An 18,042-nucleotide genomic window follows, 5' to 3' on the forward strand; every position below is an offset into this window, starting at 1 on the left:
CACTTGAAATACAAAATACTCGTGTCATCAAAAATCAGCATTTCCCATCTCTACCCCCACTCCAACGCCATGAGGAATGTGGGGTCACAAAGTGAAACTTGCTGAGAAGCCATCCCCTAAGAGCCGCATGGTTTGTCCCAGCTTTTGGGGCGGATCTTCCATCCAGGGAGCTGGCCTGGCAGCTCTCTGCGTCCCTCCCTTCCCGATAAAGGGATGGACACAGACGTGAGGGCAGGGATGTCTCCAGCCCTCTCCTGCCTGCTGCTGCTGCTGCTCCTGGTGGGCTGCCTGGGATGCCAGCACCCTGCCTGCCGCTGCCTGGGCAGGGTCTTCATCTGCCAGGAGAGCCAGGTGGTCCAGGTTCCCCGGGACATCCCTGCCAACACCACCGAGCTGTAAGTAGGGAAAGGGAGAGGTTGGGAGCAGCAGCCTTGTGGCTGGCCCTCCAAAGGAGCTGCTGCTTGGCCAGCCAAAGGTCAGCTTTGCAGGGAGTCTCCAAGCCGGCTGTTTGCAGAGCACAGCCCTTCCTCCGGTGCTCACTCAATTACACCTTGAAACTCCTCTCCATTTCTCTGATCGTGCTCATTGTAAGATCTCTGTTAAGAAAGGATTTTGAGTGTTATCATACAAAGTGCAGGCTAAATTTGAAACAAGCATCCTTGCTGCTGTGACAGTAATTTGAAGCATAAAGTCTAAGCTTTCTTTACAGCTTTGCTTTTAGCGTTGTCGGAACGTGCAGAGCAACTTGTCTGCCCCAAACAAGTCGATGATGAGTGTTTGTTTGTACTGCAGGAGCTTTCCAAAGGTTTGTGCTTGTTTGCCAAGAAGCAACTTAATGTTTTCCCTTTGAAATCTCAAAGGCATTGCAGAAAGGACTCTGATAAACATTCAGAGAGGGATCCTCCTCCACCACAGGAGCGGCCTGGCTGTGGTTGGAGAGAGTGAACAATGTGAAGATAGAGGAGGGGTTTTGTGTATCTTAAAGCTTCTCATTATTTTTCATAAAAGTAACGTGAGCAATAAAAAAATAACGTGTGGCAGCTGTTTTCTGTGTCAGTAGCACAGGCAGGCAAAGGAGCTTGCGCAATGGCAAACATCTAACTGCAAGTGATTGTTTTCATTTTAATAGTTTGAAGGCAAATATCACCCTTTACCAACACCCCCACAGACATCTGGCATTGTTACAACCTAATGCAAAACCAAAAGGAGTAATCCTGGATAAAGCCTTTGGTTAATAAGTGGAGTGGCAAGTTTGAAGGGAGGATACAATGAAGAATGATGTGTCACTAGTAAAAAAATATATATCCCCATCCCAGTTTCACACACCACAGTATATCCATGGTTATTATGGCACAGTTTTCCTAGGGCAGAAGTTTTGTTTTCTTCAGAAAGAGGGGTTGTTATGCTCACTGACTAAGCAGACTGCAATGAAAACTTGAGAGAAATGTCTGAATTAACCACAAAAGGTCAGTAAAAGTTTAAATCGTTCTCACAACTAGAGGAAAAACTAATTCATCTGTGATTTAGGTCATCTAAATCTTGAGTGCACTGTGCTCCAGGAGTGTACAGCTGATTTTGTTTAATTTTGCTTTGATTGTTTCTTTAGATTACACAGTTAAGGTCTGCCTTCTAGGGATTAAGCAAAAGCATTTTTTAATTATTTCTGCAAAGAAGTAGAGTATCGCTGAAAAGTACCTGTTAGTAAAATGGGATTTGTTTTCTCCTTGTTAACTTCTCGAGAGTTTGTTGAGGATGCTAATTGGTGTGTTCTTAGCACGAGTGTTATTCTCTGAAACAGGCAGAATACAACATTAGTGTGACTGAGGACAGCAAACAAATCCTTTCTTCCGCCAGTGCTGTGTAAATACTGGATTTAGAATCTCTCAACTTGACTCTCATCTCACTTTCTCAAAATAAACCAGCTTTTGGTTTCTCAGGAAGTAACTCAGGTCCCATTCCATCAGTATAGCCCTGGGACTGATTTCAGCATGCCTTAAAAATTTGAAAGCTGCCTAGAGTAGCTGTGAATATACCAAACCTTAGCATTACCAAAGGCAGATACATTAGCTGAAGAGCTATCAAGTGACAAATAAATCTTAGATTTTTCCTTCAGGATCAAAGGGGAGCTCTAGAAAAGTGCTTTCCTCTGCATCTCTCCACTGAGTGCCCAGTGGGGTGATTCCGGTGACTAAAATAGGTTTTACTGCTCCAGATGACACTGCAGGTACACTCCTGGTAGCAGGAAAATCTTGCTTTATGTTTTCTCAAAAAGTCTTAATGGGTGAAAAGAGTTTTTTTGATCACATTACCAATTTCAGCACAGAAGGCCGTGGTGTCTAAGAACCTTGTACAGGACACAAGCAGAGACTTCTTGCTACATACAGATCATACAAGGTACTTTTTCCACCTAAGAGCTCATTCTGGGAGTCTGGATGCAGTCTGGTTTTATTTAATATAAAGGAGAGGGGTTCACTTCAGTACACTTACAGCTCTTCACCTTCCCTTATGCGATCTTGATAGCTTTCCTAAGTTATCTTACAGTCCTTCCCTGGTGCCTTTAAAATGTTGAATAGCATGCTGGTGAATGCTTTAGAGTGAGAACAGGAGCCTGATCAGCCTCAAGCACTTCTCCCTTTGCTGTGTGTTTCTATTTCACTACAGCTGTATCTGAAGTTGGGACACTGCCATGTGGCAGCCAGCTCAGACACTTGGTAGGAAAACTCATGATAAAGGTAAAAATAGAGCCCTCCCTAACAATTATCTCTTTGCCATTGCTGAATTTTTTAATTGTTATTATTTTTTAGTGTTTGAGTGTTGGTCCTGAACACGTCCTGCCATGAGGGATTGCTTTGTGGTTGGCTTCCCAACAAAGAGAGCTTGGGCTCCAAGGGAAACATGAGTTCTGCAGTGTGGTGCATGAGACAGGGGTTTGCTCCTGGCTGGATTTAGCACGGGTGTTGCAGAGGGAAGGCTGGTAGCCTCTCAGGGTGATTTCATTTCTGTACTTACCTCATGGAAACAGAGCAGGGATCAGAATCCACATGCTTCCATCACTCTAATTTCTGCCACATCTACTTTTTCACTTACAGGCCAAAATCTCATGAGAGGATAATTACAGCTTGGTTTGTCCATTGCTTTTGCAGACTTCCAAGCATTCTGCAGCTGGCATGTTCTGAGTATTTACAGGGAAGGCTATGGTTATTAGCTGCTTCCTTTATAATCTTTGCCTGGATAGAAGAATTTTTGGCATTTTTTATACATACCAAAATGACTGAGAGATGGCTCTGACTTACAATTTTGGAGTCAATCCATTAGAAACCAGAGTCCAGCAGTTCAGCTGGGAAATGCAGGCTCACCTGTGTCAAGTATTAACAATTATTTGCCTCGGGGTAAGAGAGGAGGGAGTGACTCAGTAGCAACTGCAGGCAGTTTGCTCCTTGAACATCCATTCCAGCCTTAAAATCCAGTGTCAAGTTTTGTAATCCATCATCAGTATTCAGTAGGATTTCATTTATTCATAAGAGGTCTTGCTTTGTAACGCAAACAAAAATAACATTCTCAGAAGGGATCCTTCTCAAGATTTAACAAACTGAGCAGAAACATTTGGATAGCACCAAGTAACAGGAAAACAGGAAATGGTCTCAAGCTATGCCAAGGGCTTATTAGGTTCAATATTAGGAAAAATTTCTTCCCTGAAGGGGTCATCAGGCATTGGAATAGGCTGCCCAGGGAAAGGGTGGAATCACCATCCCTATAAGTGCTGTGGATGTGGCACTTGGGGACACGGTTCAGTGGTGAACAAGGTGGTGCTGGCTTCACGGTTGGACTCAATTATCTGGGAGTTCTTTTGCAGCCATAATGATTCCATGATTCTGGGAGGCAGTTTAGCCATTGTCAGAGCAGTTTAGAGCTGTGTTATATAGAGTGTTTTCTCCCAAGCATCTGCAAACTATAAACAGCAGGGTTTTTTACTTGCTCGCTGCATAGGTGTTTTTTTTTTACAATTGCTCAAGGATATTTACTTTAGACTATCAAGTCAAGGCTGAGTAGATGTCTGAGCACTAAAACATCAGCTGCCTAGAAATAGCAAGTCCTGTGCTGTGTACTGAGTGAGTCAGATTTGCTTCCCAGCGACAGAAGCTGCAAATTATGTGAATTGTAGCTGCAACACTGTTACTGACAGCTGCAATTAGGATGTTTCTTTATTCTTTCGCACTCAGAGTTGAAACACTGAAACCTACAAACAGCTACACTTCTTGCTTGGGTGTTTATACTGATGGACTGACCTTAACCTAAGAAAGGCAAGGTGTGAGAAGATAAAGTAAACTCACAAAATTAAGACCCATGAAGCTTTGAACTCTCTGTGTTGTGGTGATTAATCTTGCAGTCAATCAATAATCCCACTCTCATCTTTTCAGGAATAAGATGAGAATGTTTTCACAGCAGAGCATATTGAGAACGTATTACATGCTGACTAAAGCCTTTTTAATTATTTTAGTTTTTAATTCAAACCAGCTTTGCATCTGTTAGGGTTACATTCTTCTCTTCCTGAATTTATGATCAGTTCCTACTTCGAAGCAGAAAGCAACAGAGCTGCTGTAAGATTGCTGTCTGTATATCAGCGCAGTGGTCCAATCCTTAGGCTGGATTCTTATTTAACATTTTAATTGGGAGGATAAAAAGAAATGGGCAGATCATAAGAGAGGAAGAGAAAGAAAGAGAGGAAATTTACACAAAAGGATAATAAGCTCAGCAGGACCAAAGGTATATATATTTACAGAAACATTCAATTTCTAAACCTCCAGGAGCTTTGGAACGCAAGGAGTTATACTGCACGCAATGGAAGCTGCTTTGCAGGGCAGTACTCTGCTGGCTTACTCCTGGTGCTATAAATAAATACTTGTACATGGCTCTCACCTCACTTATAGGGCCTGCAGCTTGGTGCATGTATGAGAGAGGTATGGCCAGGTCTGAAGATGTATATATATATATATATATATATATATATATGTATGTATGTATGTATGTATGTATAGAATATATCTTTGAAATGAAAGTGCATTCGCTTAAAATTTAATGACTTGCTAAATCACTGAGCTTTTTGCAGGGAAACAGTGAAAGCCAAGACTTGATTTTGTTTGCATGCACCATTGGGAGGGTACCAAGCTGATGCCCTTCACTGGGATCAGCTGCAGAGAGATTGTCTCAGTGAATAAATTCTGGTTTTTCCAGCAGTCTCTGTTATACACATGCACACACATGCACATAAACCAGCCTGTGTCACATCCCCACATGTCTGAAACCAAGCAAAATTGGCTCCTGGGCTGATGAGCTGAAATAAAGCCTCTCTTTCAGACATTTTAGATATGTTCTGCTTCAGTTCCTACAAAGAATCAAAACGTGCCTAGTGAATGAGATAATAATAAATGTTTTTCTAAAGTGTTTGGAAGATTAAAGTAGTCATTTGTGAGGGTTACATTTTCTTGTCTCAAATATGGTGTCTTCATCTTGTGTGCCTCCCCATTCAAGTCATTAATATAGTTAAAAACCCAGGAGAGTTTGACAGTAATGTTATTCATGAGATGGGATCTGGTAGATACTGAAGTTAGTGTTGAGGCACAGCAGGGATAAAAAGCCCTACTAAGATCTGAAATTAGCAGTTTTAAACTAAAATGTGGTAAAAATGGGGAAGCTGGTTAGCCTAGGGGACATTGCAAAGTAGGATAGAGGTCTGTCTTTTGCTTCTCCAACAAGAACATGGATCACTAAGCAGATTTGAGGAGTCATGAATTACTGGTGTCATGCAGCAGTTAATTTCCTTTGCTCTGAATGGTGTGTTAGGCTAAACACTTCAACAGTATGGATGATTTCCTGGCTTCATTTACTCCCCTTACGACAGTTTCTCACAACTCATCAGTTTTCACTCTGCAGAAGTAAAACACTGTATTCCAGACTTTGTTGCCTTCTCATGTCTAATACTACAATGTATTAACTCCATCTCTCATCCCATGCAGGGACACTTTGGCACAGGGAATCCTACTGAGTATCGCTCAAAGATGACTGGTGCTAGCAGGGAGAGCAGAGCATACTCAGAGCTCTAGGGAAATGCTTTCACAAGTTTGAGTGACATTAAAGTGCTTATGTGGCTCAGTCTCAGCTTCAATGATTTGCCTTCCCATCCCTCACATAGGGAGCTGAGGGTATTTATGAAGAGAGGGATGGAGACAGGGCTATGTGTGTGGGTGCTGCTGATGCTCTGACCCAGCTGCTGTACTGTAAGAGCTACCAAGCCAGGCCAGTTCTTCTGTTATCCTCGTATTTGTCCATGCAGTTGTGCTTTCAGCTCCTCAGGCAGGTTTATACATAGCATCTTGGGAATTTGAGTTAATAATTCTCTAGATCACACACTTAGCAGCTTCATATCAGCATTGCAGTCTTGAAGAGTAAAGCTTATTATCTCTCTCAATATCCCAGGCCATGCCACTCAAATAAAAGAAAAATAAAATTTAAAAAAGCTTCTCAAATACTTGATAATCCCAGATAAATTTCTGAGATGATTTCTGGAGAAGAGATCCCCAGTGGGACAGTGCCCTTAAAAGCTGCAAATCACATTCCTCTGGAAGAGTGTCACACATAAAATGTGCCACCTGATAAGCCAGCAGGAGCCAGTCTGCTGTGCACCTCCAGGGTTTTCTTTGCAGATGCTGAGGGGGTCTCACCAGGCTGACATGTCACTGGAAACACTGCTTGTGTGAGAGTTTAACAAGGGTGACAGGAGAGAGTGGATGAGAAATGCCGCAAAAACAGGAGAAGAGTTGCCCAGAGGAGAGATTATAAGAATATACATCCCAAAGGGAGAGCTGCTCTAACTGCCAGCAGTGTGTGTGCAGGAGGGGGTCCTGCAGAGGCAAGCAGAGTTATCTACCAACAAAAAAATAGCAAACCTGTGAGACATCCAGCTGAGGAGCCAAAGAAACCCATGCAGAGTTCAACATGCCTCTCTGTCTCCTCTCCTGCTGGCAGTTTAGTTTAGTTAGTTCTGCTTAACTTTCCTAAGTCCTTGTGCAGGCAAGTTAACAGATAATTGGGGTAGGCTCACAGTTAATTTAAATTGTCATAGCTTCATTAACTCCAGTGGAAAGAACTCCATTCATTTTCACCATCTGGCAGTGGGGAGCTCCCTCAGCCATGTGCTGTTCATTTTGGCAGCAGCTGATTGGGAATGTGTTTGTCTCTGTGTGTGTGTGTGTGTCCAGTAAACAAGATAGTTTAGGCACAAAAGGCAGGTATTATTTTTCATAGCAGTCTATTAGTTTTACACAGTGAGGGGCAAGCACTCTGGTAGAAAAAGCCACTTTTCTGTGTTTAAGACCTTGACCTTTTCAGACAAAAATCTGTAAATTATTTCACACACTTTGCCTGTGGTTTGATTGGGCTGCTCTTATTAGCAGTGAAATTTAAGTCATTAAAATGAAGCTTATTTCAAATTATAGGTCAGACCAAGCATGGATTTCATGTAAGAGTATAGAAAATTATTTCTTGTAATTGTCTCACATACACTATAATAAGGAGCCTGATTTCTGCCTTTTACTCAGGTGTAATTTCTTTGATCTTGAGGGTCTAGGGTCAGAAAAGCTTGTGGTTTGTTTACTTTTGCTCGATGTTTTCCTCCAACTATCCTTGGGTCTTTCAGGAGCTCAGCCTGGAAGGTAGGGATGCTTTTTCTCTCCCACTCCCTTATCAAGCCACCTACAATCATTTGCTCCTGGGTAGCTGGAGGAGAACTTGCAGACTGTTATTATATGCAGGGGGAGATATGTGTCTGAGTGAAATGAAAACAGCCTCCAACCCAACTCAGCTGAACAAATCCTTGCTTCTCATAAGTATATTGAGCTTGCTGAGCCTTCCTCTTTGCCTGGACTAACTAAATAAGGCTGTATGCTTAAAAGAAACATACTCAGATCTTCCTATAGATAGGACAGCTTCAATTTTAAGCATATACCCACTGGGTGAGCCGCAGGCTGAAGCTTTCAGCTCTGGTCACTCTCTTATCTATTCAAGAATGCTATTATTGGTCAGCATTTTAACATATTTGCCTGGAAATTCTGGTTTGTGAATGCCTATGGAGCATGATTCTGAGAATTGTCCTATTGGCACAAAGTTTCCCCATATCCACACACATGATGATGTACTTTCTGATATGAATCCTTGCCCAAATACAGCCAGTTAATTGGAATTTATTTGTAAATATTTATTAGTCAGGAATCTGTGAATCTTCAGTGATTTTCCAATAACACTCTGTGCATAAACATGCAGTGGGGAAAAATTCCAAGTTTTCAGTGTTTCATTCATCTTTTGTTTGAGAGTGGAGCAAGGGGGGAATATGCTTTCAAATGAAGATCAGAAGATTTTTTTTTTTTTTTATTTGAAATAGTAGCATGCAATGAAGGACTGGACTGACTGTGTGAAGACTGGAAAGGAAAGCGGTACTTGTTTTCTCAGGAGATTTTTCTGGTGTCCTATATTTATGTTCCAAAATTTTGGGATACCATGGGATACTCATAAAGACATCTTCCCTCCCTCTTACCCCAAAATCAAATCCTACCCCAAGAAGTGTGCCCACACACCTGTGTATGTGCACAGGGTGTCTGTGTTTCACTTCTTCCTACACCAGTTTGGCCCTGTGCAAAGAGGATGAGATTGGAAAACACCATTGTGGATCTATAGCTGTAACTCCTAAAATGCATTTATAGCTGTAACTCCTAAAATGGCCCAGACTGGGGTGAGAGAGTTACAATGGTAGGAGGGACCCTCTGCCTGTCCCTTTTTCCCAAAACCAGGAGCATGGGATAGAAAGAAGTGACATGTGGTTATTTGAGATTGGTTTTCTTCACTGAAAAGGATGTCACAAAGGCAGGGTAAGAATTATAATGGTTTTGTTTTGGACGCACCTTTGGGAGCCTTTTAATGGATTCATATTCTGTGCTATGTCTTGTGCTTAGAGATAATCTCTGGTGTAACAGCCCTGCCTATGCTTGGCTTTGAGAGTTTTGGATTTCAGGGCTTGCCTTCAGGGTAAGCTTTGATTTCTTTTTTTCACCATCACATGGTATAACCACATTAGGCTACTGCCTTTAGTAGCCCAATAGGCATTTATGAGAGCCAGACCCTTTGTAAAAGGGAATCCTGTTGTGTGGGAAGCATTCATGCCTGTGAGAGCCACAGACATTCACTGAGGCAAGAAAGCACATCTGTCTCCAGCAGTGGAAGCACCACCTGTGCTGCTTCCTCTGGCATCTCCACAGCTTTAAAAAAAACCAACAGCCAAATCAATTTTTTCCTTCTTGACAACTGCTGGGAAGGAATCAATTCCGAAGATTCTTTCCTTGGAGTCCAGTCTTCCAGCAAGAATATTTGTAGACACACATAAATTTCTGAGCAAGGGAGGTATAAGTAGAGGGGCTATAAACCCATGGAAAGACAGTGGCTTGATGCTAAAAACCTTCTCTTTTCCCAAAAGTTTTCTTTGGCCAACAGCACTGCTATGGAAATTTTTGCTTTTCATTTTTGGCAAGTAAAGAGTCATAAAAGCAGCACAGGCTGTGCTAGGAAATGACAGCAGACCAAGAACTGCTTTGGCAGAACAACTTTCTAGGTGGAATTACTGGTTTGGGGAAATACTCGCTGCATCCAAATCCCACGAGCTGCAATTTCCTATCTGCAGTATATTTTTGCCATGGCAGATGAAGCCCAGACCTCATTCTCCAGTCCTTTGAAATCAGCATTAGTGGCCCCTGTGAGGGAATACCCTACAAGAAAATCCAGGGTCTGATTCCACAGGCGTTCATACACATCCTAATTGCTTGCCCAGGCTGCTCCGCTGCTTCCCGGTGGGACAAATCGCAGGTGCAAAAGTACCTGTCTGCACTGATTTGCAGATTCAGGACTTTGTGCTATTGCAGTAGGCAGGAAGCCACTGTGGGGAAAAATAAAATGGGCATTGAACACACAAATGAAATAATTTTTTAAAAGTTTGCATTTGTTTTAAATTATTAGGGGAGATTTTAATTGTTTTAATGGGCCACATGGAATTGATAAAACTGTCTTAGGGGTCACAAAGTTTTCTATCTTAATATATTTCACAACATTCCTGGTAAGTATGTAAATGTAATTTTATCCATTACAGTAACAGCAAAGCTATGGGTTGCAAGAGACAAGCAATTTCCCAAGAGTACAGGATTTAACCCAGTGGCTTAGCCTCACCTTATTCACCAGACTGTTTTCCTATGGCAAAATGTTTTCCTTTTCCAAATAGCAAACAAACAAAAACAATTACCTCTTGCATATTTGTATTTTTTTCTAACAACGATTTCTCAGCAGAGAAAGTTATAACTGTATTATTTTTTAATATCAAGTGAGGTGTAAAGTTTCAGGGCTTTTTCCCTCAAATGAGTTTTTATTGACTTGGTACATCTGCATCATCACCTCTTCCACTTTCTTCCTTTCTGTACTTTTCTTGTATCAGTTTCTGTCACTGTATTAGAAGAGCAGCATTTCACAGCAGTGTTGCAGCCAGTAATTTAAGGAGAGCTGAGGTGGAGATTTTGTGAGTATTTCAATTATGGCTAACGGTTGGCTCAGTTATGGTCAGTAAGGCTGCCTATGGAGCACTAATTGAAAGGTTCTCACCCTTTTATGAGTTTAATTGCTCTCTGTATATTTCTCCTTAGCTAAAGATCTTCATAAATGCATGAATGTTGCATCTACAGGAGTTTTTTAGTATATGTTTACAGTATTCATATAACAAACTATTTCTTTGACTTCCTTCATTTCTCTACATGTTATGCTGCGTTATGTCAGCATAAAGCAGCATAACATAGAGAAATGAAGGAAATGAAGGACTGTTGTTTGTTTGTTATATGAATATGGGCCCACACCCCAGAAATCATGTTGGTTTTTTGAACACTTTAAAAATTGGAGCATGTCCATCCTGAGCTTAACAGAGCACTGTATAGGCTGGACAAGGAGCCAGCAGTTTCCATGAAGTTCCCACTGAAGAGTGGCTTGATTCCCATTCCCTTGCATGTACTGATGTCCTGGCCTGGTGGGGCCAGCGTGTAGCCTCAGGGCTGTGGTCCAGAACCAGCTCAGGCTTTGCCATTTTGTTTGGCTGTTGAGAGACGTGGACGCTGTCTGGAAGAGACGCTCTGGCGACACTGGGAATCAGGGAGACTGGGTCATTGTTCAAGGCTTTGAAAGGCTTTGCCTTTTTTTCACCCTGGGTGTGAGGCTGCCAGGAGCCGGCCTTGGTTCTAGGTGTGGATTCATCTCTCGAGTGTCCTCCAGGCTGAGGTGGTTATCAGCTGAAACAGGCAATGAGGCAAGGGGCGCCTCAGGAGTTCCTGCTTGCGTCTCCTTGAGGATTTTCTGCATTCCACAGAAAGCTTGTTAACCTCTGATCTGGTGGGGTGGCAGACTGCTATTTTTATTAGGCTGACTTGCCAGCTAGAGTACATCTCTACAATGTCCATTGTGTAGAGGAGTTTATAGATTTCTGTAAAACACCACATGCTGGTATCCTACTTTTATGAACAGCTTTGGGCTCCAGCCTGTGTTGCATAGCAACACTCAGGGTTTTGTTAGTCTGAACTCAGGTGATTCAGGATGGCTCTCAATCCTAGAAGCCCAAAAGTCCCAGAAGCCTTGATCTTCAATAAGATATCAACTGCTTTTCTAAAAATGGCCCAAAGAAGGAAAACAGTGCACCCAGACTATGTGGAGGTCTAAATTTCACCTTCAACATCAAGTATAACATCAGTGTATGAGTTTCCATGGCTTGAGTTCCTCCCTAGTGGAAGGTCTTTTTCCAACCTCAGCATCTGTATTTCAGCAGCTGCCTAATAGAAGCTACTGCTCATGTTTCCACTGCCAGCCTGCCTAGGAGCATGCTTTCCAAGCTATGCCTAGCCTGCATGGTCATCTGAATTGTCTTTGCCCTTGCTGATCTTATTGACAAAGAGGTGATGGAAAATACTGCCCAGAAAGAAAACAGTGTCAAACCAATCACTAATCATTCCCTGCTATCTCCATGCTGAAATAGCAATACTCACTGAGAGGCTACTTCTGCCAGATAAAGGATAATCACCTAAAACATCTGTGTGCCTTAGAAGATTACCCTTGAGTGAAGGAGATAGGAAAATCAAAAAGCATAAGCACAGAAGGCAGAAAATATTTTGGTTCCGGCTTTCTATATTTTCAATTCTTCCTATATAGGATGTAGAAGAGGCTGTGATGCTTAATTTCTTTTTTGCCTCTTTGACAGTAAGACCAGTTTTCCTCAGGGTAACCACCCCCCTGAGCTGGTAGACCAAGGTGGAGAGAAAATAGACCCCCTGTAATCCAGGAGGAAGTAATCAGTGATATGCTGGGCCACCTGAAAACTCACAAGTCTATGGCACCAGATGTCATTCACCCAAAGGCACCAAGGGAGCTGGTGAAGGGCTCACCAAGCCATTGTCCCTTATTTACCACCAGTCCTGTTTAACCAGTGAAGTCCCAGACAATTGGAGGTTGGACAATGTCACACCGATCCACAAGAAGAGCTCAAAGGAGCATCCAGGAAACTACAGGCCTGTCAGCCTGATCTTGGTGCCAGGGAAGGTTATGGGAGACATCACCTTGAGTGTGATCACAAATGCCCACAGTGTGAGCACATACAGGATAACTAAGGAACCAGGCCCAATCAGCAGGGCTTTAGGACAGGCATGTCCTGTCTGACCAGCTTGGTTGTTATGACCCATGGTGGATGAAGGAAAGCCTGTGGATATAGTCTGCCTGGACTTCAGTACAGTCTTTAGTGCTGTCTCCCACAGCATTCTTCTGGAAAATCTGGCAGCCCACAGCTTGGATGGGTGCACTCTTGGCTGGATAAGACCTGGCTGGACCCAGGGTGTGATGGTGAACAAGGTGCCTAGTGGTGTCCCCCAGGGCTCAGTGCTGGGGCCAGTCCTGTTCAATATCTTTGCTGATGATCTGGATGAAGGTATCAAGGCATCCTCGACCACAGATGACCCCAAGCTGGGTGGGAGCGTTGATCTGCTGGAGGGCAGGAAGCTCTGCAGGGGGATCTGTACAGGCAGGATAGATGGGCTGAGACCAACAGTGTGAGGTTAAGCAAGACCAGGTGCTGGTCCTGCTCTTAGACCACAACAACCCCATGAAGTGCTAAAGACTGGAGGCAGAGTGGCTGAAAGCTGCCCAGCAGAAAAGGACCTGGGCGTGCTGGCTGGCAGCACTGAGCATGAGCCAGGTGTGCCCAGGTGGCCAAGAAAGCCAATGGCATCCTGGCCTCTCCCAAGAATGGTGTGGCCAGCAGGACCAGGGCAGTGATTTGCCCCATCTACTTGGCACTGGTGAGGCCACACTTGAAGTGCTGTGTCCAGTTCTGGGCCCCTCACTACATAGAGACATTGAGGGGGTGGAGAGACTCCAGAGAAGGGCAGTGGAGAGGGAGTCCAAAAGAATCAGAGAATATCTTTTAAACAATGCAGCCTTGTAAACAAAGCCCTGGGAAATAAACATCCTTTACAACTGTCAAACCCAGAGCAAATGTTCATTTTCTCATTGCCAGAAGCATTTCTTAATCTGAGAGAGTGAGACAGAATGGCTGTGATCATACCTACTCTTTGAACAATCCATTTGCAAGAATAGATATGAATGTCACACTAAAAAAAAAAAAGTAGTTGGCTATTGAGGTGAAATAATCAAAAGGGGTGAAATAACAAGCACTGAATCTAACCCAACAGGTCAAGGGGTATAAATTAGCAGCACTTTTTCTTGACAAAGTAATCAGCTACAAAATCCATGCATTCTCACTTTTTTTTTTTTGCAAGGCCAACTTGTCTTTGAAACTTAAAAGACTTTTTGCCATGTAAAACAGAGGAAAAAGATAAGAGATTCTGCAAGGAAGCTGCAATTAGAGTAATTTTGCAGACCTTTGAAATAAATCTGAGGGAACACGTAATGATTCTCGAAGGGTGAGTGTGAAACTTCACAGGGACATTTCAGGTTCAGTGGTTGATGCTGACTGTCATTTTTTCTTGCCCTTAAGCTAAACCAAACATGGTTAACCAAGCCTCTTGCAGCAAATTCTATCAGCTAGATAAGATGTGCAGCGCTTAATGTACAGAACGTTGGCTGATTGTGGATGTCACCAGAGAAGAATGTGAGGCCAGCTCATTTTTTTGTTAGAAACTCTGATTGGGACAATTCCATCTCAGCATGAGGAGATTATCACTGCACCACTGATTGGTTAACCTCTATTCCCATTATTCAGGTTTCTGCATGCAATAAATTGTCTGTCCAGTACATATTGAAAAATCAGTGGAAGAATTCCTATTGATTTCCATTGGATTGTGTCATAATATTGGGCCCAGTCTTTTACTGCTTTGCTTTAGCCCTTGGTCATCAGCACTGAAGTGTCAGCTGACAGGAGCCAAGGACTTGTGGCAATGTTTTTCTCATGTGACTCTTGAATGGTTGTTTAGAATAAAATGAGAGCATTAGAAATAGCCAAGTTCTTATACAACTTATACCCTTTAATTACCTTCTGTTGCAGTAAGTTATCATTGTTTATAATTTAGCAGATGCCCTCAGTCTGGCAAAATGTGCTGTTTCATCCCTGCTGGAAATGTTGGTTTGTTTGGGTTTTTTTTTAATTTTAATATGAGACATCAAGGAGGTGGAAGGAGAGCAGGGGTTTCAAGCATCCTGACATCCGGTACTGTATCTTATGTTTCCCTAACTCTCTCTTCAAGGTGAGCAATCAAGATAAGCCAATGATCTGCAGCCCATCTAATTTGTTTTTCCATCATTTTCTTAAGTTGTCTTATGTGCAATAATCATTACAGTGTAAGTGACACTGCTGGGAAAATCAATTCTTCCTCACTGAATAGAAAATAAATTACACTATGCTTGAATCATAATTGGTATTTTATTTATTTTGTTGGACTTCAAGTTAACCACTGGGTACTTTACCCAGGAAAGTTCTGTCTTCTGGCAAAGGCACTGCTTGCTATAAACATTAAGGAATCTACTTCCAATCGAAATGTAATAAAAAATGTTCATGGATTTACGCTGAATTTTCTGTCAGATGTTCAATATTACGTCCTTGAAGACTATAAAGTCTCTGAATATTTATTAGCAAGATGGAAGTCTATTCCAGATAGGCTTTGAACCACGCTCACCACTGGAGCATGTGAATGACTTTCAGTAGTACATCTGTCATAAATTCTATTATTACAAGATTACTATTCCTCTTCTGCTGTTTATCTATAATTCAACCACAACAATGAAAAAGACTCTTATGTGCTATTCATGAGCACAAAGCCCATATAACTGATGCCAGCTTTTCAACCTGAGGATGAATGGGAGTCAGCAGAGGTTATCAGCCTCTTGCATTGTTCTCACACATCTAGACTGTTATTCCATAGTGTGCCAAAAACCTCTTCAATTTTACTATATTTGATAAAATAAATTCAGGACTGCTGGTTTGTACTTGGCTTAAATTAACCAAGAAATTTCATTGGAGGGGAAGAAAAGGGGGCTGGGGTTGTTTAAGTGCTTTAATTTTCTGTGTGGCACTTATTCCTCAGAGCAGGTGCTCGGGGTGTTCAGGATAAAACCCCTGTGATGAAAGGGGAACTCCTCAGTGACCAGGTCCTCCCATTAATAAGACACTGCAGCTTCCCAGGAGCAAAGTCCCTTTGGAAAAAAATAATCCAACAAAACAAGCAAAAAGGATAAAGGGGAAAACAAGTTGCTTGTATGCAGCTATCCCCTCCCATTGCCCAAACCTGACTGAAGATAATTCACCTCCCTTGCTCATCGCCAGTGGATAACCCTTGGCTGAGCACTGGGGTTAGAGAGAACTTCTGTGGCGTTCTCCAGCACCCTTTCCTAACCTACTCCATGGAAATACACTTTTCCAGTGATCTGGCCAAGAATCTCTTCACCTGAGCATTAAGTCCCATATATAATGCAGGATATTTGGTGCTTGCTTATCTATTTAGTTCTGTCCTCCCTGTAAATTCCTACATTTATCTTCAGGAAAAAAAATATTATTTTTGGGTTTTATTTATTATTTTGGGGTTTTTTTTTCCTTCTGGGGAAAAGGAAAGGGAGTCTGTGTTTATGTTTGGATAACCTGGAGTATTTTCAGTATCCAGCTCTGTGTACAGCTGTTCTGGGAGAGATACTGAAAAGCTGCAAGTGGATTCTTTTGCCATCTTATCACATTCAGACAAGAGAAGACACCCCTTGGCTTATAATGATAAGCTACAGCCTTGATCGATTTGATCTGTGCTTTTGTTCTTCTTCATAATCTGAGCTATTGATTCTATTTATTAAAACTAATTTAAAAAAAACAAGCCCTGAGTGCTCTGCTGTTCCAGATCAGGCTGCTCCAGGCAGTCTGATCTGAAGCTAATCCATTCACTGCTGATTTATTTTCACTTTGTTTTCAAGCAGAGTTCTGTTCTGTTTCTTTTTTTTTTTTTTTTTTTTTTGGTTCTCTGTTTCTCTCTGAGGAAAAAAGGCATTTTGTTTCATACCTCTAGTGCAAACAGGGACACTTAGATTCCTTTTTCTGATATATGAAGTGAACTCAGGAAAGTTTACCTGACTCTTTTTCACTCAGGTTTTTGCTCAGAAGGTGGCCTACTGTGTATTGTTCTCTATTGTCTTACATCAAAGCACCACCTTTATGCTAGAAAAAGAAAATTATATGCCTAAAAGCACTCAATCTTGCCATCTTGGAGTTCATGGGAGTCACCATGTTCCTACACTAAGGACCAGCAGAGGAAATCTTTTCCCTGTACTTCCTGGGAAGCACATGTTTGTCTAAGGGCTGGTTGATAGTTCTCTAAAAATAAATACCTCTATTCAGTCTTAGATAAATAGAACGAAGCCCTTATTATTCCAAACAGATTAAAAGAGGAACCTTAAGGAGACAGGCACTTTTCAGCACCAAGCTGGCTTTGAGTTTCTGGGCAAAGATCAGCATTTAGTGACTTTGTGGTATTTTATTTACTGTAGGTGCATTTGTTAGTGATGCTATTGGGCCTTCTTTCCCCCAGTTTTAACCCAATTATTTAAATTTTTAACCTCCAAATTATTTGGCTGGTTCAAAGCTCTCTGAGTGTCCAGCTTGTACAGGGACTGCACATTGTACCTACTGCATCTTTCAGTGTTTGCTGCTGTAATGTATTCTTTCCACAGTAAAAAAAAAAAACCTCATAGTCAGTTCCTAATTCATGCTGAGGTCTGCTTGGTCATCCTCACAGTCTAAAGCCTGCAATTTCTTTTGCAGCATGTCAGAACTATCAGCTGGAATCAATCAGGCAAAACATAAGCCTTGATATTGTCATGAAGGAAACAGGCACAAGGTAATATAGAGTAATATCCTCTGAAGCCTTGGTCTGGCTTTGAAAACTCTAGGCTCTCCTTTAGAATCAATATGGGCACAGCAAGATGGAGTCAGTGTTGCTGAATATATCTCTGTAGGTTAGAAATGCCTTATGCAGTGCATTAGGAAGTTATCTTTGTTTTGACTTGGGAGCCACAGGTAGATTATTGATGGGATACTTGCTATAACCAACATTTAAGCAAAGCCACAGTTGTTCAGATGCAGTAAGAAAGAAACTCCCCACAGCTTGTTTACAACGTGATCTTGCCCCAAACCTTCACAGAGATGTTGGATAGCCCAGAGAGCATCTTCTGCAAGGGGTCAGCAACTCAAATTTGACCCATCAGCTCCAGCTGAGGCCATGCTATTCCCAGTTTCCACTTCCTTGTCCCCGGGTCTCCAGGCAGGGTTACAGCCCAGCAAAGGCAGATCATGGCAAGTTTTTCCTTCTGTAGGAAGGGTCCCCCTCCTTTGCCTGCTCTCTCCCTGCAACATCAGCTGTGGCTGTAGTGAATCAAGCATCCTGTGCACAACAGGGTATCTTGGGAGCTGCTAAGGGTAGCTTAAGAATCAGAGAA

The 18,042-nt window shown here is 42.2% G+C and overlaps 1 protein-coding gene across 1 annotated transcript in view; it reads left to right on the plus strand.

Moving 5' to 3' along the window:
- The first annotated feature begins 237 nt into the window (after positions 1–237).
- LOC115902295 (follicle-stimulating hormone receptor) overlaps positions 238–18,042 on the plus strand; it is a 78,664-nt gene continuing 60,859 nt past the window's right edge. Inside the window, exon 1 of the mRNA XM_030945710.1 lies at positions 238–395. Within this exon, the coding sequence (XP_030801570.1) occupies positions 238–395 (158 nt within the window). The remainder of the gene's footprint in view (positions 396–18,042) is intronic.

This window comes from Camarhynchus parvulus, chromosome 3, assembly GCF_901933205.1.
Source record: "Camarhynchus parvulus chromosome 3, STF_HiC, whole genome shotgun sequence".
NCBI lineage: Eukaryota > Metazoa > Chordata > Aves > Passeriformes > Thraupidae > Camarhynchus > Camarhynchus parvulus.